Source organism: Tyto alba, unplaced genomic scaffold (assembly GCF_018691265.1).
Source record: "Tyto alba isolate M040663 unplaced genomic scaffold, T.alba_DEE_v4.0 Super-Scaffold_44, whole genome shotgun sequence".
In the NCBI taxonomy this organism is placed as follows: Eukaryota; Metazoa; Chordata; class Aves; order Strigiformes; family Tytonidae; genus Tyto; species Tyto alba.
In genome coordinates, this window is record NW_024881320.1 from 15116670 (window position 1) to 15140274 (window position 23605).

General features: G+C 52.1%; 1 protein-coding gene across 3 annotated transcripts; it reads left to right on the forward strand.

The window, feature by feature from the left end:
* Window positions 1-1009: 1009 nt before the first annotated feature.
* EWSR1 (EWS RNA binding protein 1) lies at window positions 1010-23522 on the forward strand. Of its 3 annotated transcripts, none has more exons than XM_042805651.1 (17): window positions 1020-1149; window positions 4204-4240; window positions 4490-4541; window positions 6871-6994; window positions 12529-12715; window positions 13818-13985; window positions 15667-15881; window positions 16424-16604; window positions 19437-19474; window positions 20024-20056; window positions 20762-20880; window positions 21448-21577; window positions 21970-22092; window positions 22172-22340; window positions 22596-22693; window positions 22916-23186; window positions 23309-23522. In XM_042805651.1, exons 1-17 carry the CDS (start codon window positions 1074-1076, stop codon window positions 23346-23348), a joined length of 2061 nt encoding a protein of 686 aa, XP_042661585.1. In that variant the 5' UTR covers window positions 1020-1073; the 3' UTR covers window positions 23349-23522. The 3 variants fall into 3 exon arrangements, with proteins under 3 accessions (XP_042661588.1, XP_042661585.1, XP_042661587.1); XM_042805653.1 differs by having other exon boundaries at window positions 19440-19474; XM_042805654.1 differs by lacking the exons at window positions 19437-19474; window positions 20024-20056; window positions 20762-20880; ... (4 more) ...; window positions 22916-23186; window positions 23309-23522 and adding an exon at window positions 18206-18457 and having other exon boundaries at window positions 1010-1149.
* The last annotated feature ends 83 nt before the right edge of the window (window positions 23523-23605 follow it).

Here is a 23605-nt window from a genome sequence, read left to right on the forward strand (position 1 = left end):
ACTCAGCGGCTCCGGGCACCCCCTCGGGTGAAGCGGGCACCCGTGGGTGCTGGAGGCGGGTGCCCTCCGCCCACGGCGGGTCCCCTCCGCCCACGGCGGGTCCCGTGGGGTGTCCCCGGGGCTGCCAGGGGGAGATGGGCTGCGGTGAGCTGGAGGAGGGGGCCCGGGGGACACACACCCACCCACGCCGTACCACCTCCGGGACACCCACTCGTGTCACGCCGGCGTGGCAGGACACGCCGCAGCCCCCGGCGGTGCTGGGGGGGGAGGGAGGGAGGGGGACACGGGTGGGGCGGCAGCCGCTGGGCACGGGGGGGGGGGGGCGCCCCCGGGGATGGGGTGCTGGCCGGGGCTGTCCCTGCGGTGTACCTGCCCCACCCCCCCCGCGCTTGGCCTCATGGGGCGCGGGGGGAGGGGAGAATGTGACGTCATACACGACGTCACACGCGATTTCGCTCTGTCACGCTCACATCATGGCATTGCCTGGCCAGCGTGTAGTGCCAGGCACGGTGTAGGATCCCACACGCCACCCGGCGCGGCCTGCGGTGTCGCTTGCTAGCAGGCGACGTGTGACAGCTGGTGACGTCACGCGCAGCCCGCGGCGTCACTTGCGGGAGCGTGATGTCAGGCGACGACGTTGCACCACGGCACACCGCGCGCCGCCGGGCACTGACGGCACGTGCCACCACTTGCTGACGTGCGACGTCAGCAGCGGCCCCGCTCACCGCCCCGCGGCGCTGCGTGACGCCCGGCGATGACATCACGCAGCCGCAGCCACGCCCCCCGCTCCGCCTCCCGGCCCGAACGGCTCTTGCGCGACGGTCCCTAACGGCCGCGTGGCCGTACCAACCCGCGGCCGGGAGAGGGGGGGGGGGGGGGGGAGAGCTCAGCGCCGCGGGAGAACCGCCCTCCCGAGGGTCGCCCCGCTGCGGGGCGCCCCCGGTACTCTGTGCAGGGTGGGAATCGGCGGGAGGGCGGGGCGGGGCGGGGCGGGGAACAGCCCCCGGTGCGCGACCGCCGGCGGGTGTCCGTCCCCCGCCGCCGTGGTACGGCCCGCCGGGGCTGGGTAGCGCATGCGCAGTGCCGGGTGGCGGCGGCGGCCGGACGTTGGGAGCGCGGAGGAGGAAGGCGAGAAAATGGCGTCGACGGGTGAGCGGGGCGGGGGGGGGGGGGGGGGGGGTCGGGCCGGCTCGGCCCGGGGCCTTCGCGGGGAGCAGCTGAATCCGGGACCGGCCTCCTGCCCCGGCGCCCGTCAGGACGGGCTGAGCCTGGGGCTGCGGCCACCGGCGGCGCCCCGGGGCCACCGGGGCTGTGGGGAGCGGAGCGGCGGGGACAGGCCCGGGCCCCTCGCGCTGTGGTGGCGGGGACCCTCCCGGGTGGGCTGCGGGCGTCGTGGCCCTCCTGGCCCCTGCCCAGCCCCTCAACCCCAGCACCGCTGTCCCCGCGGGGACCGGGACCCTCCGCTACCCCCCGGGGCTTGCGGTCCCCAGATTCTTTCTCCTAGATGTTTGCTAAAGGGCTGCGTCCAACAGTGCTCCGGCCCCAGAAGAGACTTCGAGTTTTATGCTCTCTCAGGACATCACGGCCTTTGGTGGCTATTCAGGACGGATTCTGGTGCAAGTGTAATTTCTTTGAATAAAGCCAATGAAGCATTATAGAGGGAAACGTGCTTTTACACAAGGGTTCCGACCTGATGCGAATAGGTCAAAATTGAGACTTACCAACCATGGCAACGTGAGCCTTAAAGTAGCCTTAAAGCCCAGCGACCAAAGGTTGGACTTCTCTGCAGAGGAGAATGTCACAAGCCACGGAGTGTGAGGGAATATGATTAATATCACCTTGGAGAGATTTAAAAAAAAAAAAAAAGTTATTAAACAAACATGTGCCAGTGGAATTGTCAAAATGGGGTTTAAAAATACAGCTGTCTTTCCACGTAAGACATGGAAATGTTATTCTGTGGGAGCTGCTATTTTCGGCTGCGCTATTGTGCTCTTGAGCCTCGTGAAATAGAAGGATGAAGATTAATTTCCCACTGGAAATAAAGGCTCAGAGATGGTTTTAACTAAATGAACCATAATATTTTTTTTTTTTTTTTTTAGCGTTTTGTGTTAATCTAAATTCAAGCCAATGAGAAGAGAGGGATTATCAGAGGCAAATTCAACACCTGGATTTAAATCCTACAAAGGGGGGAATGTCCTGTATAGGTAGGACTGGGGGTAGGCTGTAAGAAGGGATGTGTGATGGGTGTTGAATTGAAGACTCTCTGCATAGCTCAGAGCCCCGGCTGCTCTTTGGGGGGTGGTAGGTTACTGGGGGTATACCAGTGAGGGATGAGGGCTGGGGAGGTTCATGGTCAGCAGCCTGGCCATTTTTTTAACAGCCTGAAGGACTGTGGTAACCCAACAGGGTGCGGAGAATTAGAATTATATGTGGAGTAGAGAGGTTTCAGTGACTGGAGGGTGAATAGGCTTGGGAAGGAAAATATGGCAAGACGTGGGGGAGGCTGGTACGAGGAGGCGGTGGGAGAGGGAGGGTGGATGAGGGGGAGTGTGTGTTAATGGTTTTTAACACTCAGGATTTAGCAGGGCTTAGAGCCACATGTAGACTAAAAAAAAAAAGAGCAGTGACTCTGAATTTAACAAGCTAAATTTTTCAATATTAAACGTGACAACCTGTAAGGAAAGCAGGAGTGGTGCCAGAGTAGTTTAACAACTTGTGCAGTGCGTCTCAGCAGCGTGGAAGCCTTTGGGTAGCAGTTCAGTGTCTTTATTGTGCGCGGTGTTTCGGGCATCTTCCTTGTGTACTCGTACAGGTTCCTGCGCTCTGTTGCAAGGTCAGAGTAATTAATATCTGTCAAAAATCACTACCAGAGTCACGGCCCTTCCTTTCCTTGTCCATCACCATGCACCCTGGGGTCTGAACTCCAGCATCAGCAGAGGGAAGTGCAAAGGAGGAAAAGCTGTAAGTTCACACAGAGGAATTAGGAGACGGAGAGGAAACTTTAATTATGAATGAATCCATGGCTTCAAGAAACAGGAGGTTCTGGTGTATGAAAATTGTATTTTCAAAATGATTCCTGGTGTTCCATCACCTTCAGTTGTGAACAGCATGATAAAAGTGTTAAAGCGGTCCTTCCAACCTAGGGATAACTGAAGGCTGTAGGAAGTTGTCAGCTGGGTTCCTCAGATTCGTAATCTTCAGTTTTCCAGCTGGGATCACTGTACCCCCCTCTCCCTGAAGTGCAACCATGATAGTAGAAATACCGAAACCTCTTCCCACACAGGACTGTATGGCTCTGCCTGAGAAAAGCTCCACTAATGTCCAGGTTCTGCCTCCAGCTCAGTCAGATGCCGTGGCCCGAGCGGCAGATGTGAGCAAGGTCTGGAATCATTCCTGATCGCTGTGCTCAGGACTTTGTGGTCCTGGGAGAGCTGGAATCTGGCTGGCAAGGTCTGGTCTGAGTGATGAATTCATCATTTGCTCTAGACACTTGGATGGGAACTGGAGTTGCTTGGTGACTTAGAGGGAAAGCATACGTTTAGGAGATGTAATCATCTCAAATATAGCCTTGTAATTGCCATGTGGCCGTTCCCGCCAGCAAACCTGTTCAGCATAAATTTTTCTGCTTGGCTTTTCAGGATTTCAGTTCTCCTCTAAATCAGGGTATTGGCGTGGACTGGGGCTTTGCAGAATGTATTACTGCCAGCTGCCCATCTCAAACCCTGATAGGGGACAAGTGTTAGAACTTTCCAGCCATTTGTTTGTGTCCTTGAAAGTTAAATAGAAGGATTGAAGTGTGGGGGTTTCTACAGACACAAAAGCTTGCAACCTGGCTCTTTGAAACCAAGGTGGGGGGTTTGTAAGTGTCAGCCCCAGTGTTTCTTTTGTTCCAAAACAAAATTCTCTCCTGCCAGCCCCCCTTGGGTGTCTTCCAAGGTGGCAGTTAAATTAAAGTAGGGTCATTTGAGATCAAAGTTGGTGCTGCAAACTGCAGTAACAATGAAGGGAAGAGAGGTTTTGTTTCCTTCAAAAAGACTGAAAAAGTGCATTTACCTTACACTCTTTTGAAACTGGATTTCCAGCGGTTTATAGCAGTTCTTTCAAGCTGCAGGAGGAAATTCCAGCTGCTGTGCTCTTACACTGTTAATTTTGTTAAGCCTTTGTCGACTTTTTTTTCCCTTTTTTTTTTTTCTTTTCTTGTAGATTATAGCACCTATAGCCAAGCTGCAGCTCAGCAGGGGTAAGTAGCATTACGCCCTTAGCCTCTCTGTTTAAAAAGATGTAATGCAAGTATGTAATACCTGAGTTAAGACTAAACCGCAATTATGTTTGTAAATCCTATGGTTTTCCACTAGCTTTTAGATTTTGTATTGACACGGTATTTCAGTAGAAATGGTTTGGATATGTGAAAACTGTCTTGTGATACACGTTTTGCACAAGTCAGAAATACGGGGATTCATTATAAATGTCCTTTAAATTCATTTTACAGCTACAGCGCGTATGCACCTCAGCCAGCTCAAGGATATGCACAGACCACCCAGGTAACACACAGGACGGTTTTATAATTGCTGCTGAATCACGTGTCTGCCAGTAAACTACACAGGGCTCTGCCAGCCACGAAAAACGCTGAGCGGCAACATCAAAATCTGTTGTTAAAAGTTGTCTTGTAGCTTCCCACACAGCCCAAACCGCTTGCTTAAAGCGAAAACAACCAAAACATCGAGGAGCCTCAGCAGTCCCCTTCTCTGTTAATGTATCCGAGCCTAGGGTGGTTGTTGTCAAGAGGATTATAAAAGCCTAATTCTCGGTGTATGTTTGACACCACCATGTTGGTGGGTGTTCTACTCAGCGGTGTAGGAGAGAAAAACCTAAAAAAAAAAAGGGGGGGGGGGAGGAAATTGCCATTTGTGAGATTGCAGCAGTTGGACAAAGGAGGAGGAGGGAATAGATTTTTTTCATGGTGGTATTGTTGTTAAAACTATTGATATTCTCAGTTGGCTAGGCTGCAAAATGATGATGATCTTTAAGAGAGGAATTAAACCATGCTTATTTTTAATCCTTACAATCCAAGTTACTGAAAACACATTTGTATACACATTCCAAGTACGTTTTCAAACATGTCCTCAAAAAATGGTGTAGGTTAATTTTTGCCCCCCACTCCAGAGAGGTGCTTGAAGCGAAAATCCTGCCGCCCAAGACTATGTGTTATGGAAATAAAACCCACCGTGTTGGAGTGTTACTGAGCAGCTTCAAATTGGTTACCTCTGGTTGTGGCAACAGCTTGGCTTTGGTGCTGCGGGGCTGAGCAGGAGCTGCCTTCTCAGGCTGCCTGTGCCACGCTGCCTGCTGCTGCCCCCGGCGCCAGCCAGTCCGAGGCTGCAGGAGCACTGCACCCCTCGCTTGTTCCTGCAGCAGGGTGAGAAGGCCCTTTGTCAAAAATGTCAGTGTTACAGGATGAGCACAGGTTCAGTCTGGGCATTTGGGTCCGCTTCAATGAAGGTGGCGGTAACTTTTATTTTGAATAAGTATTTTGAGACAGAACAATTGCAAGAACTGCTACCAAATGTGCAGGTTATGCGGAAGGACAAGTGTCAGCAGACTGGCAAGTGTAAGAACAGGCGGCTTCAACAACATCCTCTGGAGTGAGACTAAAACAACTAACCAGCTAATCTCAGCTGTAGGCAAATAGCCATGAGAGGTTTGCAGCGTTTCCTGCCTCTTGATGTAGTGAGCTTCCACGGGCAGTGACATATTCAATCTGGTCAAGGCCTTGCTGCTCTTATGATCTGTGGCTTGAGTTAAGGAGGCTGGCTCACAAGTAACATAGGCTTAGATCCCAAAAGGCATTTAAGTTCCAGGCTCCCACAGAAATCAGTAAATCCCTTTGAGAATCTGGACCTTAAGGCTATCTTCGTGTTGCTTCTTGAGCTGTAACTAGAGTTTTACCCTAAACCAAACTGCTGGCCGCACAAAGCTGTAGGAAGTTGGCTGGTGCCTGAAGTTTGAGCCGGCTGGCCCATGGCACGGGGCTGAGGTAGCTCTGTAGCTGGTAAAACTGCAGCGGCAGCAGCTCTGCGCTAATCCGGCCACGCTGCGCTGCCGATGGGATCACCAGGGCTGAGGAGTTGCTTTGCAGTGCTGTCTTCAGGATTGAGCCAGACGATGGGCAGAAGTGGCCCTTCAGTGGTAGTCCAGGCTTGAAAATGAGCTCCAGGGAAGGTGCAAGTTGAGAGCTAATCTCTGGCTGGATGCAGAGGAGTAGCTGTAACCAGGATAATTGGGTGATGGCAAGCCCTTGGGTGCTCCTGTTGATCCCATCCTTGGATGCCTACATAAACTCTTGTTTTTCAAACTATTCGCCGGTAGGCATGAAGAATATTCAGAGTAGCTTAATTGAAACCTTAAATAACTTTCTTTGAGTGAACACTAAAGCAGTTTTATGCTGAAGTAACTGACTTGCTTTACTTCATGCAGTTCTGCCCTGTGAGTAGTCCCACTCCACGTGTTTCAGGTTAGCCCTCGGGAGGTACCTGTGAGTGTAGATGTGTGCCCAGGCAATTAGGAGGAGCTGGATGCTTTCATGTTTCACTTTACATAGAGCAGAAGTGTGTTGTGAAAATGTCAGAGGCTGCCCCTCCGGTCCTGGCGTTGAAAAACTGCATTTGTAACTTCATCACAGCTCTGAACTGAGATTTGCAGTAGCACCCAAACTTTCACAGTAGTGTTGGCTTGACTCTGATTGCTTTCAGTACCTCGGGGAACACAGTTCCCCCCCATGCGTGTACATCGCTGAAACGGTCTGCGTGTCTCTCTGCCATGCCTGTGAGTCATTCCTGTTCATGAATTAAATTTGTATCGTCTTTGGAGCAGACGTATGGGCAACAGAGTTACGGAACCTACGGACAACCCACTGATGTCAGCTACACACAGCCCCAGACAACTGCGACATACGGGCAGACTGCGTATGCAACGTCCTACGGGCAGCCTCCTACCGGTAAGAGCCCCTGTGCCCGCAAGGCTTGACTTGTCCTGGGAGAGAGTTGAGCTCAAGTCTGCACTGGGGAACTTCAGCCCAGACCATACTGAACTACTCCGGGCCAGCTCTGATGTGGAAAGGGCTTCCTTCCTCAAGAGCCTGCCTTGAGCAAAGGGCGGTTTAAAACGCTGTGAAGACGCGGGTGGGCTGAGAAGGAGTAAATAAACGTGCCCGTTTAATTTTCCAGGGAACGTTTTTGCGTGCTGGTTCATGCTGTGGAACTAAGCGTGGCTGCGGAGCGTGCTGTGCTCAGTGCAAAGCAAGCGGGAGCAGCGCTCCCTGGGAGCGTGTGCTCTGCCTGCTCTCGAGAACTGGTGTCCTCAGCACTTGGGTTGCCTGAAACAAATCAGTTGCAAGTGATGTATGCCTGTTCTGATAGTGTACCCTCTACTTTTTGTCTTGTGCTTCCCACAGTAGAAGGGACCAGTACAGGTTTGACTATCCTGCTCACTCTTGCATGGAAAACGCTGTCTCATCCTGTCTAAACTGGTGGTGTTAACCCTTTAGGTGTCACTTGGTTTTAGCGCTAAAAACGCCCAGCATCGGAGCGCACCCACGCATTGACAGTAAGAATTTGCTCGGCTCCAATGCTGTTTGCCATCTCCACATCTCTGTGAAGGCTCCGAGCGGCATACTTTATGGATAAAACTTCTGAGCACTAACGACAGCCGTGCCCAGACTTTTCGGGTGAATCTAACCCCGTTGTCCTACCGCTTCCTAAAGGGTAAACAGCATGGTTAGACATGTCCAGGTGTCCCGACCAGCACCTTTGCATGTTCCGTGTTGTCTTTGGATTTCCAGTGCAGACGCATACGTCACATGTTCATTAATGCGCTGTCAACTATTCCAACGTGTGCTCTTTGAACTGAAGTGCATACAAGTGTCTTAATGTCTGAAAGAAACTATTGAGACATCGTTCAATTCTGGTATATTTGGACTGAATATTCAGGAGACTGAAAAAGAAAGCAAATTTTCCTCCAAGTAATGCCTTGGGTACTGTTTTCTGCAGTTTTATCTTTTGCTATGAGAGACGTTACAAGATCTGTTAGTGGGAGCTTTCTTTAAATGCTTCCCAAAGCAAGGGAGGACCAGGACAGACAGGCAGTGGGGTATCTGGCCATAGAAGCCATTGAGGAATGCTTCAAAGGGAAGATGTGGAGAGAAAATGTTAACCTATAGTCTATCCAGTTATACAGCACTTAAAAGATTTAACATCTTTACACAGATGAGGAAGATTTCTACCTGGCGGTTAGCACACGTGCTGCAGAATGAGAGCCAGTACCTTTCAGCCAGTGTCGCTGCAGGTTACCTGCAGGGTTTGTTTTGTTTTTTTTTTAATATTATTTTCAAGTATATGGACATGAATTGGCAGCAAAAAGGAATTGTGGACTTCCAAAATTCCTTTCTTAGAAATGTTTGAGTCCTTTAATGCTTACTGTGGGCTCCACCCCTGCAGGGGTCACAGGAAGCTGTGGTGTTTATGTTTTTGCTTGTCCCTTAAGAGTATGTTTTCTGGAGGAGTAATAGCATTAGGCATTTTTTCTGCGCAATGTTTTTTTTTTTTAGGCAAAAAGCTTCATTTTCTTTTCATCAAAAAAGAAAACTCAGGAAGTGGTCAGGGGAAAAAGATGGTATCGGACCTTCAAGTACCGTTTGCCTCAATCTGCGTAGCATTACTCTGTGGCAGAACTGTGGATGTTATTCTCCAGGCAGAGTGCCAGGTTGTATTTATTCTTCCCACACCTGCCTCTCCTTGAAGAGCCAGAGCTGTGCAAATGAGACTGATAGTGCTTAAAGCCTGTCTGTCTCTCTCTCTATTTCACACTAAATAAAGCCCAGGGTGTTGCCTGGGGCATACATCTTTTGCAGTTTTTATGGTTGAATGTCAATTTATTTTTCCTAGGTATCGCTTTTTTTGTGGCAGAGGGACGTCTGCAATTACTTAAAAGCAAAGTGCCTTTTCTTGTCTTAACAGCCTATTTTTTGGGTAAGATGCCATTGCGGTCAGGGAAACTCAAATCCTGTGCAGATACACCCTCTCGGGACTCTGCAGGAACAGCAGAGACGGTTCCTCTGCATCGCCTCAGAGCCTCAGCTGAGGGCTGGTGTTTCCATCCCGAGCACTCTGCCATCCAGCCTTGTGCTGGCTCCGGGGCGCCCCAGGGGAGAGCTGCCCACAGGCTGCGCTCCTTCCCTCCCTGGGGCTGTAGGAAAAGGTGTCTTGGAGTGGACCTGCCGCTTTGTTACGGAGAAGAGGGGTTCGGGAGCCTGCGGGCTCCTTTGCAGCTCCCCAGGTGCCAACTGGGTGAGGGGATTAATCGACACCATCAGATCTGTGGTCGCGGTTTGCTCTGATCACTGCAGTGTATAAGCCTGAATTACAAGAGTAAATAAAGAGCTGCATCTGTTATGGTTATTGGCTTTCTAGCAATGTTGTTTGGGGGCAGAAACATCTCAGATGTCCAAGTGTGAATCTCCTTTATGTAGCTAAGTGGGAATTACTCTCTAAAGACAGCCAGCCCCCACTTCTCTTTTTACCTATGAAATTTAGGGTTATATATATTTTATTCTGATGTATTCAGAATTTGAAATGAGCACACTCATAGCTGTCTTGGCTACCACAGTAACTGTTATACCAAAATAGAGCAGAGAGAGCGTAGCTTCTGCATCCCCCTCCTCCAGACCCTCACCAGTAGAAGGTAGGCATGCCAAACGGGAGTGGGCTCTCTTTGGGCACGCAGACCCCGTGGGCAGCTTTTAATACTGCTTGCGTCAAAGAGGAGCTTTCAAAAACTGCTGCTAGCTGATGTGAAGCCTGCTTCTTTCAGAATAAGTCTCTTTGAATCCAGTATTTTCAGTTGATGCTCTCTGAGGACCAAATCCTGTAAGGTTCCTCTCCATCTAAAGAATTCCTAGACTTCAATAAGGGTTTTGCTTGCAGGCTTGGATACTTTGAGAGGAAATTGAGCCACGTAACTGGACTTCTTAAGCAGGCTATCAAAGTTCTTCTGTTACCTTTTTCTTACAGTAGCTGTTCTGCAGGCTCACCGTTTATCTTACTAACTGGTGGAGGGGGAGGAGAGAGAAGTGATGTGGCGTGATGTATTCTCCCCCCCTCAAAAATACAGCTCTTGAGGATTTGCAGAGTACCTAAACTAAGTTGTTGACCTGAAAATTTAGACCAGTGGGATGTTAAATCACTGCCTTTTCTTTCTTTGGTACAAAACCTTCCATGCTGAGCACGTTTGCACAAGGGAAGTGCTCTGTCTAGAGCTGAAGCATTAAAATTCAGGATTATTTTTTTCCTCCCTTTCATTCTGTTGACTCTGCAGAGCCAGGTGTTAGCAAACCTGCTCGCTTGCTTGATTGGAGAGGTTAGTGCTGCCAGTAACAGTGCCCAGAAAGGGGGCCCGGATGTGGGAGGACCCACCCGGTGGCTCTGAGTCTAACCAGAACAGCCCAGGGCAGGGCTGTGGCTTCAGCAGCACTTACTGCAGGCTGTACTTATGCAAACAACAGGCTTTTTTAGTATGTGGTCAGGCTTTGGCCAGTTAAAATAAGGATTTGTTTAACTTCTAGTGTCAGTGCTCTCTGTGAAAATGCTGTGATGGCTCACTTTTAAGCGTTTGGACGGTTTAAATTTGTCCGAGGCTCTAAAAATCATGCTCGTGGCATCATCCCATTCACCCTTCTCAGCAGCGCTCAGAACAGGACTTTGCTTTTCAGAGAACCTCTCAGCAAAAAGGAATAATGACCATGAGAACTGATTTCCTAGTGATTCGTGCAAATTGTTTCCTGGTGGGAGACCGGCTTACTCTCTCGCTTTGATGTTTCCAGGTTGGCGGCCCTGCGATGTGGAAGCCAGCCTGTGGTGTCAGCAGGAGGGGGGTGGTGGTAGCGTGACAGGCGGGGGGGGCCCAGGGCGGGAGGAATGAGGCCCGTGGGAGCGGGCACGGGTTTTTAGGCTAGCTGTTCCAGGTGACAAGAGTGGACAGGCTTGTAGCCCCTTGGAGGCCTTCCGTCAGGATCCTGAGGCTAACCAGAAAGCTCAAGGGTGACACTTAAACAGAAAGCTGAGGTTTGATTTTTTTTTTTTTTTTTTTTTTTTTTTTTTTTTAAACCAGAAAGCTCAAGAGCGACACTTGGACAGAAAGCTGAAGTTTGTTTTTTTTTTAACTAATGTGCTGTGCAGACTTCCTCCTCTCACTTCTCTTCCTCTTTACTCACTGATTCATAGAGCCATTGGGGAGGGCCCTGATTTTGTAGCAGGGACAGCAAGATGTGGAAGTACTGCGGTGCTTCGCGAGGGCACGCTATATCCTGCTGGAAGTACATTTGTTTGGCAGATTAGGGAATTGAAATAAAAAGCTAAAGCACGATTTGCCTAAAATGCTGTATAGTTAGAAGGAAGAGTTTGTCATAAGTGTCCTATGTTTATTAAAAATAAGAAGTGATGGAGAAGCTGTTACCTGAATTGATGCAATTAAGATCACATCAATAAGACTAAGATCAGTTGGCTGCTCTTTGGCAGTCGATGTGTTATATTTTTAGTAAGTCAGCTTTTGCTAACAAAATTTTTAATTGATTTATTTTTTTCATGTAAGTCTCTGCTTCATAATTTGAAAACCTGCTCAGAGTGTTCTTAACTGTAAAAAGCCACCATGTTAAATTGGGGTTAACAGTTCGCCTTTGTGACAAGCCAAATGGTCAGCTAAATTATACAGTGGTGGCTGCTGGAAAGACTAATTTAAGTGGAGCTGTTTTGGGAGCTTGGATATTCCTGTCAGATTGTTCAGAAATAAGTGTACAAGCTCTAAGCTTTTTACCTAAAACAAACTGAAATTCTAAGAAAATTGAAGGTACATAAAACATCAGGAGCTACCTTATGTATCTTTGTTGACCTTTCTCTTAAGTTACAGTAAATGTAAAGTGCTTTTCTTTTGTTTCCAGAATTACTGGTTTAAAATAAGACTTCATAAATGCTTCAAAAAGACTTCTCAAGTCAGCCTGATGCCATTTTGTGCTTTTCTTTTTCAAAAAGCTGAAAGGATGGGACTGTAGTTCTTGAATCGATTGGATTTCTTTTCTTTTGGAGCTAACAGGAGCTTTGTTTAGCCTTCCTGCGTTCAGAAGGCACTGCATGCCTCAGCTTGCCCTGCGTGCGCTTTATTACATTAGCTGTGAGCTTCGGTAGCTGTAAACAAACGGCCTTTGGATGCTGATTGAAGTGAAGGGTGGCTTCCAGAAAGCTCCTCCGAGTGTGGGGTTTTTGGATGGTGAGGGGCTGTAGGCTGAGGCTTCCCAGGACAGGGGGTTTCTCTGAGGAAGGCAAAGGGGTAGTTCCTCACTTTCGGGTTCTCTGTGATACTTGTGCAGTGGTAAAATCGGTGCTGTGCCTGAGGTCTGATAAGCTGTCAACAGAAGCGTGGTAGTCTGAAACGTGACGAGCAGAGGGGGCCAGGCTGATCTGATGAGGCTGTCGTCCGCTGTAGGTTATACCACCCCGACTGCCCCCCCGGTGTACAGTCAGCCCGTCCAGGGGTACGGCACGGCCGCCTACGACACCAACACCGCTACGGTTACCACCACCCAGGCTTCCTACGCAGCACCGTCCGCTTACGGCACCCAGCCCGCCTACCCAGCCTACGGGCAGCAGCCAGCGGCGTCCGCTCCCGCAAGGTAACGTCTGGTTCCTCTCTTCCTCCCGAGGCTGTGTTTGCCTCGCTCTTGGGGAGAGCCCCCAGCGCACCACCGGCTGAACCGGGGCCTGCTGGTTGCGCTTACGCCTTTTCTCTGCCAGTTGAGCGTGAGCTTTGCTGTTGCTGCGTCCAATCCCTTCGTGTTTTAGAGCCGGGGGAAGCCGCGTAGGTAGGTTCTGCTCCGGCACGGTGAGTCAGCACGGTTACTGGGAGATGAGGAGAGCAACCAAGCAGCAAAAATGGGCTCTTGACTCATGGTACAGAACAGAAAATGGACCGGTCTGATCTGATCTTGAGTCACAGGGCCAGGCAGGATACTGTTATGTATTGCGACTTCTTGAGTGGCTGCACATGCTGTAGACAATTTCCTTTTTAAACCTCTCGTGTCTGGGCACTGTCAATAGTACATTTAGTTTAATTGTTTGCTCAGGATGTGAAATATTTAGAATACATAATGGAAACTTGTTTAGTAATGGCTAAAAACTGCTTTATTCATTTACCTGATGTTTGTAGCAACCCCTCCAGTAAGGAAAGGCGCAGCTTGGCACAGCTCTCTCTGCATCTGTCAGATTACACTTTAAGTATGAATCCTGACATCATTTAAAATAATCTTTTCCCAGCTTGTACAGCAAAAGTAGCTTAACTCTTTTTACTCCAATCTGATAAACCCTTAGAGGTTATGAACAGTAGGGGACAAATACAAAAGAAAGGGACACGCAGGTCACATGCAAAGGATTCTCCTTATTTTCAGGCCTTGACAGTTAATACTAAACATAGAATCACGGAACAGTTTGGGTTGGAAGGGACCTTTAAAGGTCATCTAGTCCAACCCCGCCACGTCCTTTCCCTTTCATCAGATAATGTATGTGGGGCAATAGCTCCTTGCACTGGATTCTGAAACAAACAATGGTGCATTTAACCGGCGACGCTTCTGACTGCTTTTGAGCTCATCGTTTCCAAGCCTTGTGCAAAAGCAGCGCGAGCGGAGGGGCGGTGCTGCCGACCGCCTTCCTCTGCTCCCGCTTCGCTGCTACCAGCCGTGGGGGGGTTTGCACCAACGCCTCCTTCTTGTTGCTCCGTAGACCCCAGGATGGCAGCAAACCAGCAGAGACCAGCCAGCCGCAATCAAGTACGACAGGCTACAGCCAGCCCAGCCTAGGGTACGGACAGAGCAACTACAGCTACCCTCAGGTGCCTGCCAGCTACCCCATGCAGCCGGTCACTGCGCCTCCCTCCTATCCTCCTACCAGGTAACTCTCCCAGCGTGTGAAGCCTCATGCAGCTGGCGGGGGAACTTCCACCTTAGCAAGGGATTTTAATGGAACGGATGTGAGAGGAAGTTTGGGGTCCTGGGAGGAGGGAGGTGTGGTGGGTGGTGGGGTACTTCTCGTCGGGAAGATGAGGCTAGGATTGAGTGCGTAAGTCTCTCTGCTTACACACCTGCAGTCGCAAGGTGCAACGATGCCAGAGGTTTTTAAGAAACGTCCTAGAGACAGAGTGGGTTATAGTCACCTTTTGCTGCCTCCTTACCGATGGCTCTGTGTGGTGGTGGTGGTGGTGGTCTTAGCTGGACGCTGGGTGCCCACCAAAGCCACTTTATCACTCCCCTCCTCAGCTGAACAGGGGAGACAGAATAAAACGAAAAAGGTTCATGGGTCGAGATAGGGACCGGGAGATCACTCACCAGTTGCCATCATGGGTAAAACAGACTCGACTTGGGAAAAGTAGCTTAATTTATTGCCAGTCAAATCAGAGCAGTGTAATGAGAAATAAATCTTAAAACACCTTCCCCCCACCCCTCCCTTCTTCCCGGGCTCAGCTTTGCTCCCGATTTCTCTCCCTCCTCCCTCCAGCAGCACAGGGGGCAGGGGATGGGGGTTGTGGTCAGTTCATCACCCGTTGTGTCTGCCGCTCCTTCCTCCTCAGGGGGAGGACTCCTCACACTCCTCCCCTGCTCCAGCGTGGGCTCCCTCCCACGGGAGACAGTCCTCCATGAACTTCTCCCATGTTGAGTCCTTCCCACGGTCTGCAGCTCTTCACAAACCGCTCCAGCGTGGTCCCTCCCTTGGGTTGCAGCTCTTCAGGAGCAGGCTGCTCCAGCGTGGGTCCCCCACGGTGTCACAAGTCCTGCCAGCCAACCTGCTCCCACTGTGGGCTTCTCTCTCCACGGGGCCTGCCAGGAGCCTGCTGCAGCACGCATTTCCCACGGGGTCACAGCCTCATCTGGGCATCCCCCCTGCTCCGGGGCGGGGTCCTCCCCAGGCTGCAGGTGGATACTGCTCCACCGTGGACCGCAGTTGGTTTTTCTTCCCCTTCTTAAATATGCAATCCCAGAGGTGCCACCGCTGTTGCTGATGGCACCTTGGCCAGCAGTGGCTCTGTCTCAGAGCTGGCTGCTGTTGGCTCCATCAGACAGGGAGAAGCTTCTGGCAGCTTCTCGCAGAAGCCGCCCCTGTAGCCCCCCCCCGCTACCAAACCCTTGCCACGCAGACCCAGGACACTTTGACAGGGGGCTCAGCTCTTCCCTTAGGTGTCTTTAACATGCTGATGATGACTTCTGAAGTGTACGTTTTGAAATTCTCCAAGCCTGAGATGCATGAGGGGGGACTTTTATTATCCATCCACTGAAAACATTTCATGTGCCAAGGCAGGAGCGGGGAGCCCCTGATTTTTACCCCGCACTTCTGCCTCTTTCTAGAGGTATGAATATGTTGTGAAGGGTCACATGGATTTTGCTTTTAGCAGTCTGCTTGGTTTATTTTGTCTCCTGCCACCAGACTCCATAGGATGACTTCACCTTTTTAAATGGTTTACAGCAGTACACGTGGCTTCTAATTGCATTGCCTTCTAGCGTGAGCCACCTCTGAGCCTAACGCGCATCGCCAGCGAATTGACTCATCTTTCCATCTTCACAATGCTTTTGTCTTCCAGCTATTCCTCTACGCAGCCAAGCAGTTACGATCAGAGCACTTACTCCCAGCAGAGCACCTACGGGCAACAGAGCACCTACGGACAGCAGACTAGCTATGGCCAGCAGAGCAGCTACGGGCAGCAGCCGCCGCCAACCAGTTACCCGCCGCAGACAGGATCCTACAGCCAGGCCCCGAGCCAGTACAGCCAGCAGAGCAGCAGCTACGGCCAACAGAGTGAGTGTGCTTCGCGGGGCGGCGTGGCTGTGGAGGAGAGGGCCGGGCTCCCTCGCCCTTGCAGGAGGCTGGGCGTTACTTTAGGTCTAAGGCTTGCAGCTGTGTCGAAGGGCGAGCGTGCTGCGGGCGGGTTTTTGCCCTTTCTCATTGTCAAAACAGCTTGCCTGGCGCAGCGGGAAATCACGCCGCTCCCCTCGGTGCGGGGAAGGCGAACGGGTGGTTGAAAAACAGAGGAGCCCAGAAGGCCGTTGTGGCTGGGGTGGGCAAGACTTGACATAAACAGTTCTGTTTGGCCAAGGGGCGGTTCTGCAGAGGTCGGGCTGGTAGGGCCTCACGTAAAACTCGATTCCGCAAACGGGAAGCGGCACATCTGTCCTTAAAGTCACGCTGTTGCTGGAGGTGCTGTAGCAAATGGGTGTCACGAGCGTGTTCTGGTGCTGAAGGCAGGTAAAAGGGCTTAAAAAGGGGACAGGCAGCTTCGACACCCCCCCCCCCCCCCGTTGTCTGCAGCTCCCTAACACGTTTGTCGCAAACTTCCTCAGGCTCGTTCCGTCAGGACCATCCTAGCAGCATGAACGTATACGGACAGGAATCCGGAGGCTTTTCAGGCCCAGGAGAGAACCGGAATATGAGCGGCCCTGATAACCGGGGCAGGGGAAGAGGGGGATATGATCGTGGAGGCATGAGCAGAGGTGGGCGGGGAGGAGGACGCGGTGGAATGGGGTAAGAGCAAATCTTTTCTCCTTTTATCTAATTCTGGTTTACCCATAGGATCTGAAATTGAAAGAAGGGACTGAAAGGTTGACAATCCCAAAGGTACTTCCATGGGGAACATCTCTGTAGCAGCAGTGCTTCTAATCCATGGAAATGTTATCCTAGGGGAGATAGGAGCAGGATCTATTTTTCTTGTCCTGCAGCTGGTTGGGGCCCGGGGGGAATTAGGGGTCTTGCTAAACCTGGAACTTTCAGCTCCCTTCATGGTCGCGCAGAGGTGAAATCCTCTGTGAGGTTTAACAGTAACTCTGGATCGAACACACACAAACCTCCCGCCAGGTCCAGGAGTCACTCCCTGTGCCTCAGTAGTGGGGATCTTGTCAGCTCAGGTATGTACAAGGCAGAAGCCTCGTGTCAGCCCCGTGTTATGTCGTCGGCCTCTTCACCTTAGCGGTAGCACGCGGAGCTGCGTCTGTAAGTGTGTGCCTGGGGCAGGTGGCTGCTGTCGAAGCCATGACTCTGAGTGGCCAGAACACTTAGAGCTTGGTTGGAGCGTGAAGAAAGACCCCGAGAATGTAAAGAGATCTGGCTTGGCTCCCAGGACTGCTCCCCCTCGGAGCTTTCAGGTGGTCTAAATCAGTTTGGCCATTTTAACTGATGGCAAAATCTGGTTTGGTAAACCTATGCCTTCAGGTCAGCAGTGTGTCTCCCTGTCTGTGATGTTTGTTTTGATAGAGGCGAGGAAGGAGGACTAATCCCCGAGGCTCCTAAGAGAAGGAAGATGTAGCTTTGTGTGTGTTCCATCCCTTCACACCGTCGTTCAGAGCTATGCAGAGTGTCCCTAGGTGCACGCTGGAGATGTGGCGCGGGATGCGCAGCACTAGCCCTGGTACTTGGCGGGGCAGCTGGGATTGCAGCTTCTCAACAGGCAACCTCTTCAGGTGTTTTACAGCCTGGTGGCAACAGGAGTTTGGCAATCGATAGTCCCATTCTGCATAGCTCTGTCGAAATGAAGTGGCATGAAATCTTTATCGGAGCAATACAACTACCGGTGTATGGAAAGAGGAAAAAAAAAAAAAAAAAAAAAAGACTGGCTTGTGTTGGAGCACATCTGGCTTGAATTGGCTCGAGTGGAACAGAGTTCCATGGTTCTGCATAAAGATTTCACCCATGATGTATTTATCTCTAATGGTTTAAAGTAGATGTAGACACTTGAAATGTCTATCATCACATCTTAAAATTTCTAGCCCCTTCGGAGCTTCTCATGCAAAAGATTTGTCATCCGTCTCCGATTTCACACCCTAATCCGAGTTTAAATTGCGTACGTAGCCATTTCCACCTGACTAGCCCATTACAAAGGGCCCCCTGCTTTATGGACGTAGACTTTCTGCTGTCCATAGGAAAGGTGGCCTTCCTATGAACGCCAAGGGGCAGGTAGGGGAACTCGGCCCTTCTTATCATGCTGTGGTGATGGATTTCAGTGTCTCCGGCAGGTAAGGAGCTCGATGTTATTAACGTGCCCTTTTTCATTGACTCAGTTATTTTATATTTTCATTGGCTGTTAAACATGGAAACTTTTTAACATGCTTTGTCGCATTTATATGCTACAGGTTACAAAGTGAGAGCCTTGTATACACTTCAATACTTAAAAAGTACCCGTACTCAGTACTCAGCCGGCAGCATAATGAAAAGTGGGACTAGACACGGTGTCCATATGGAGAGGAAAAATATACATAGAATATTTTTAACCAAATGTATTCATTGTATAAATGGAATCCTTCTGTAACTTTGGTAACTGCATACTTGTTGTTTGGTAATAAAACCAGAGGAGGTATACTACTTTAGAATTGTGTAACGTTAAAAAGTGTAAACGTATGTGTTTAAAAAGAGAGACATTACGTAAATGGTGTGTACTTTAACAAAAGGAGGCAAAGCTGCATGCAACAGCTTGAAACTGTGTATTGACGACTTTTTTTCCAGTATTAGAGGTGCAATACTTGCTAGAAAATAGACGGTGCTCTCCCTCCTCTGCTCATCTCCTTCCAAACAGCTCTTAGTCTCTCCAAAAAGAGAAAGAAACACCAAAATCCTCTTCAGGTGGCATTTTCCTAATTAAGCAGCGCTCGAAAGCAGCCTTAGCTGATCGCTTCAGCCAAAGCTTTCGACGAAAGCTGCGGCCGTCAGTTTGCAGCGGCGCGTACCGAAATCTGCCGTTCTGGTCTGTGTCCACAAAGCTGCACCCCAGGCCTGCGAGCCCCCGCTGTATTCTGTAAGTTCTCCCTCCACAGAGACTTGTTAAATTCAGTAGCGACCTGAATGTATGGCTTTATACCGAGGTTTTTAGGCGGAAATGTCATCTGAACTGTGTTGTAGGTATCGCGTATGGTTGTCTCCTACCTTTTTCACTGTTAATGTCAGGGACCCGCGGGCTCGTTTCGCTCTCGTGCTGCGAGAGGCTGAGGGTGCACCTTTATGTACACACAGAGGGGAGGGAGTTGACCCCTGAACGACCCCCACGATTTCTCGGAAGCGAAAGCCCAATCTGTAACGCTCGAAAACATTTTTTGCCAAGTATTGCACTGATAATACCCGTACAAGTAATGCAAGGGTACCGACAGCAGAGTGGTGTCTAAAACCAGACAAGCGAGGTTGCGTATATGTAAAGGAAATTTGAGCGAGCTGCCCTGAAGAAAGGCATAGTGCCGAGATGAGAGAGAGAGAGACAGATGCATTGTTTGGAGATGTTTAGCCAGTGCCCTTCTTCCCAGTGAGCCGCAGAGGCTCAGAGCGGTACTGGCTTTGTAAAGGGAAAGGCCTTCATTTCTTCGTTTATCCCCCCAGCAGCGCTGGAGAGCGAGGTGGCTTCAATAAGCCTGGTGGTAAGTTTTTGAGCATTACAATGGATAGTGTTAAAAAAAAAAAAAAAAAAAAAAAAAAAAAAATTTGCAGTCAGTTTTTAGAACAAAGTGTAATTTTTATTAGTTTAAGTGGTTAAAATGACATATGCAACAAGACTGTAATGGGTACTGCCGGCAATGCCTAGGGGTATGCGGTTACAGGACACAGGGTAACGTGGAAGAATTGAGCAACCACTTCTGTAATTTGGGGAAAATAAATGGTTTGGATTTAATAAATTTTTTTGTAAAGTAACTTTTTAATAACGAACGTAAAACCGATTGGCCTGGTAAAGCATTAAAAAAAAAAAAAAAAAAAGTGTAATAGTGGTTAATGGTTTGAAAGGCTGCTAAAAATAGCAAACCGATCACCAAGTAAAGGTGCATTGCTGCTGTTTTTGCAATGCAGGTCAATTTGAGTTTAACCAGCGCCATCGAATGGTGGTTATAAGTAGATAGCATTGTGTGTGTCGGTTCTTCAGCCTGCAAGGCGTGCACTAACACGGCTCCTTATGATTCTTTCCCGACTGGCAGGACACATGGAAGAAGGACCGGACCTTGATTTAGGTAATTGCCAAGAACTGCTCGGAGTCTCTCCCGAGCTCGTGCAACTGAGACTTACGCGCTCGCTGGCCGCTGCCCCGCGGCGTGCCCTGCGGCAGCAGCACGGGGATGCCCCGCCACGCGCGGGCTCTGTCTGGCCATTTCATGTAGCTCTCGATTCCCGAGTCATCAGAACAGCTGGACTGGTGGAAAACCACACGCGTGTGCGAGGCGCTTACCCTCCTCCGTGGGAGCTGCGGGGGTGGTGGTGGTGGTGGGGGGGTTGGAATTTCGGAGGAGCTGCTCTGGAGCCCTTTGCTTCAGCAGAAAGCCTTTTTCAGGCAGCCTGAGCGCGGAGCTTGGACAGGCTGGTTCAGTAGCCTCCCCTGACCTGTCACCGTGCAGCTCTTTCCTTCCTGTTCCACAGGCGTGTCTGGAAGTTACGCGTCAGCCTTCCAGGATCGGCACGTCGCTGCGGAAAGGGGGGGGTTTAACCGCGTGGCTCTCCTGGCTCCGGGTGGAGGGGGGCAGCTGGTGGCACGGTCCTGCCGGCCCGCGGGCGGGGAGGCGGCGGGGAGTCGCCTCTCTCAGCGCCCCGGGGTCTCGTGTCGCTGCGGAAAAACGCTCACCGAGAGCGAAGCGGCGGGCGGGCGGCGCGGTGAAAAGCGCTCCCTTACGCTGCATCGCTGCTTCTCCTCCCCCGCCAATGACACGTGAATTATCTCCTAGGCCCACCTCTGGACCCAGATGAGGACTCGGACAACAGTTCAGTTTATGTGCAGGGACTCAATGATAACGTGACCCTGGAGGATCTGGCAGACTTCTTCAAGCAGTGCGGTGGTGTCAAGGTGAGGAGGAGCGGAGCTCGGCCTCCGGCCGGCGGGGCGCGGGGGAGAGGGATCGCCCGCCTCCGCCCTGCCTGCGCGTTGCTCGTCTCCCTTTGGCCCTTCGTTCCCAGCAGCCGGCAGGCTCTCTGCCTGCCTGGGCAGTAGGCTGACCCCCAGCCTGGCGCTGACCCGTAGCTCAGACTTCCCCGGAGAACCTCGGCAGGGTTAGTCCCTCCGCAGCGTGCTCAGGCAGCCACGGAGGGAGCTCGCCTCTGTGGATCTGCCGCTGGGTGGGACGCGGGAGGGGTCGGCGTGATGGGGGGGGGGAACACGGGGGTGGGGGGGGGGAGGCTGCAGCTCAGGGTGCACACAGCAGAGGCGTGTCGGGCTGGGCAGCGCTGTCCTGGGCTGCTTCCGTCGCGTGTTGGGTTGCCTGGGCGGGAGGTGTCACCCAGGGTAAGCCAGAGGGACCACGGGGTCACCAAAGGGAGGCTCGGTTGTCTCGAGTCGAAAGCAGGAGAGAGGAGAGTCAATCCCCGCTCTGCTTAGGGGGAGACATAGCTTGAGGTGACAGTTCTGCTGTCCTAGGTGAACAAGAGGACTGGGCAGCCAATGATAAACCTCTACATCGACAAAGAAACAGGCAAACCGAAAGGAGATGCCACCGTATCTTACGACGACCCGTCCACCGCCAAAACGGCTGTCGAATGGTTCGATGGTGAGTGTGCGGGCTGCGTTTCGGGATGGAATCGCTTTGTCCTCAATTTCAGAACTCAGTTCTCATCTGACCGAAATCAAGATTTGCGTCCTCGGTGCGTGGAGGATTGTGGTCATGGCAGGCTGGCTCTAGGTGGTCAAGCTTTTGCCTGGGAAGTTCCTGGTTTTAACTGGAACAGATAAGCGTGGTGCTTGGGTTGTGGTTGCCCTCAGTTGCCCGGGCTTCCGTCTCCCGTAACTAGAGTTTATCTCGGTCCCACTGGCGGAATTTTGCCCTTCTGCTGTCTTTGACACTTGGGTAGAACTCCCCCTGCGATGAACGCCTCGGTGCCGTCGCGTGCGCCGCCAGGCTCGCAGCAGAAAGCGATGCTCCGGCCCTTGTCTCCCTCCCAGGGAAGGATTTCCAGGGAAGCAAGCTCAAAGTGACCCTGGCGCGGAAGAAGGGCCCGATGAACAGCATGCGAGGCGGGATGCCCCCACGGGAGCCGCGGGGAATGCCGCCCCCGCTCCGCGGAGGTAACATCCACCCCCCCCACACACACACCCCGCGGCACCTGCCCAACCTCTCCTGGGATTAACGCAGCTTTCCCTGCAGGCCCGGGGGGGCCCGGCGGCCCGGGGGGGCCCGGCGGCCCCATGGGCAGGATGGGAGGCAGAGGTGGAGACAGGGGTGGCTTCTCCTCGAGAGGACCGCGGGGATCCAGGGGAAACCCCTCCGGCGGGAGCGTCCAGCACCGAGCCGGCGACTGGCAGTGTCCCAACCCGTAAGTGTCCCACGTCTTTCCCCCGCGCCGGCCTGCCGCCTCTCCAGCCGCTCCCGCGGGGTCACAGCAGCCGCCTTCTCTCGGAGCGTTTTTGAAAGGGGGGTGGGGGGGGGGGACCCAAAAAAATGAGTCTTTGCCAAAATAATTTGCTGGGCCTTCCGAGGGAGTTCCTTTCCCCCCAACCCGTCCGGAGCAGGGCTGGGGGCTGCGGCTGGAGGAGCAGCCCGGCCGCTGGTAACCGCTGGTTTTACCCAGGGGCTGCGGCAACCAGAACTTCGCCTGGAGAACGGAGTGCAACCAGTGCAAGGCTCCTAAACCAGAAGGGTTCCTTCCGCCCCCCTTCCCCCCTCCAGGTATGTCTGTGGTGGAATCCCAGGGCTGGAGGCAGCCAAGTTTCCAGCCGCCTGCCCAGGGGCTCTTCGGGGAGCTCCTGGGGCCGCTCTGCCCACGGGTTCCAGCTCTTCCTCAGGGCCCCCTTCAGCCCTTTTCGGTTCCCCTCGTTAGGCAGTGCTCTCTTAATGAGCCCCGGCTCTTTGGGGCGAGCTGGCTCTGAGCGGCTTCCCCCTCTCTCCCAGGCGGAGACCGCGGTAGAGGCGGCCCCGGGGGCATGAGAGGTGGGCGAGGAGGTGGCCTCATGGAGCGCGGGGGACCCGGTGGCATGTTCAGAGGTGGCCGCGGTGGAGACAGAGGTGGATTCAGAGGAGGCCGGGGAATGGATCGAGGCGGCTACGGAGGAGGCGGCCGGCGAGGGGGAGGAGGCCCTGGGGGCCCCCCGGGACCCCTGATGGAACCGATGGGAGGCGGAGGCAGAGGCGGACGGCGCGGAGGTCCCGGCAAGATGGATAAGTACGTACGGGGGGGTGGTGGAGGGGCAAAGAGGGGATGGGGGGGCATGGAGGGGCCCCCCCAGCCCCGGGCGGGGGACCCTGGGGCGCTGCAAGTGACCCGGGCTCTCCCTCTGCTCGCAGGGGCGAGCACCGCCAGGAGCGCAGAGACCGGCCCTACTAAAGACGGACCCCGCGGAGCTGCATTTACTACCAGATTTATTTTTTAAACCAGAAAATGTTTTAAATTTATAATTCCATATTTATAATGTTGGCCACAACATTATGATTATTCCTTGTCTGTACTTTAGTATTTTTCACCGTTTGTGGAGAAACATTAAAACCAAGTTCAAGGGTAGCGTGCCGAGTTCTCTTTCCCACCCCCCCCCCCGCCCCCCCCACTTAAACGCGGATGTTTAACAGAGCCCAAGCCCCCGCGCC

Coding starts and splice junctions, on each gene's coding strand:
- EWSR1 (XM_042805651.1), top strand. CDS start 1,074: ATGCGCAGTGCCGGGTGGCGGCGGCGGCCGGACGTTGGGAGCGCGGAG. Junction 6,995..12,528: donor CTACGGGCAGCCTCCTACCG/GTAAGAGCCCCT, acceptor CGTCCGCTGTAG/GTTATACCACCCCGACTGCC. Junction 22,694..22,915: donor GCCCCCCTTCCCCCCTCCAG/GTATGTCTGTGG, acceptor CCTCTCTCCCAG/GCGGAGACCGCGGTAGAGGC.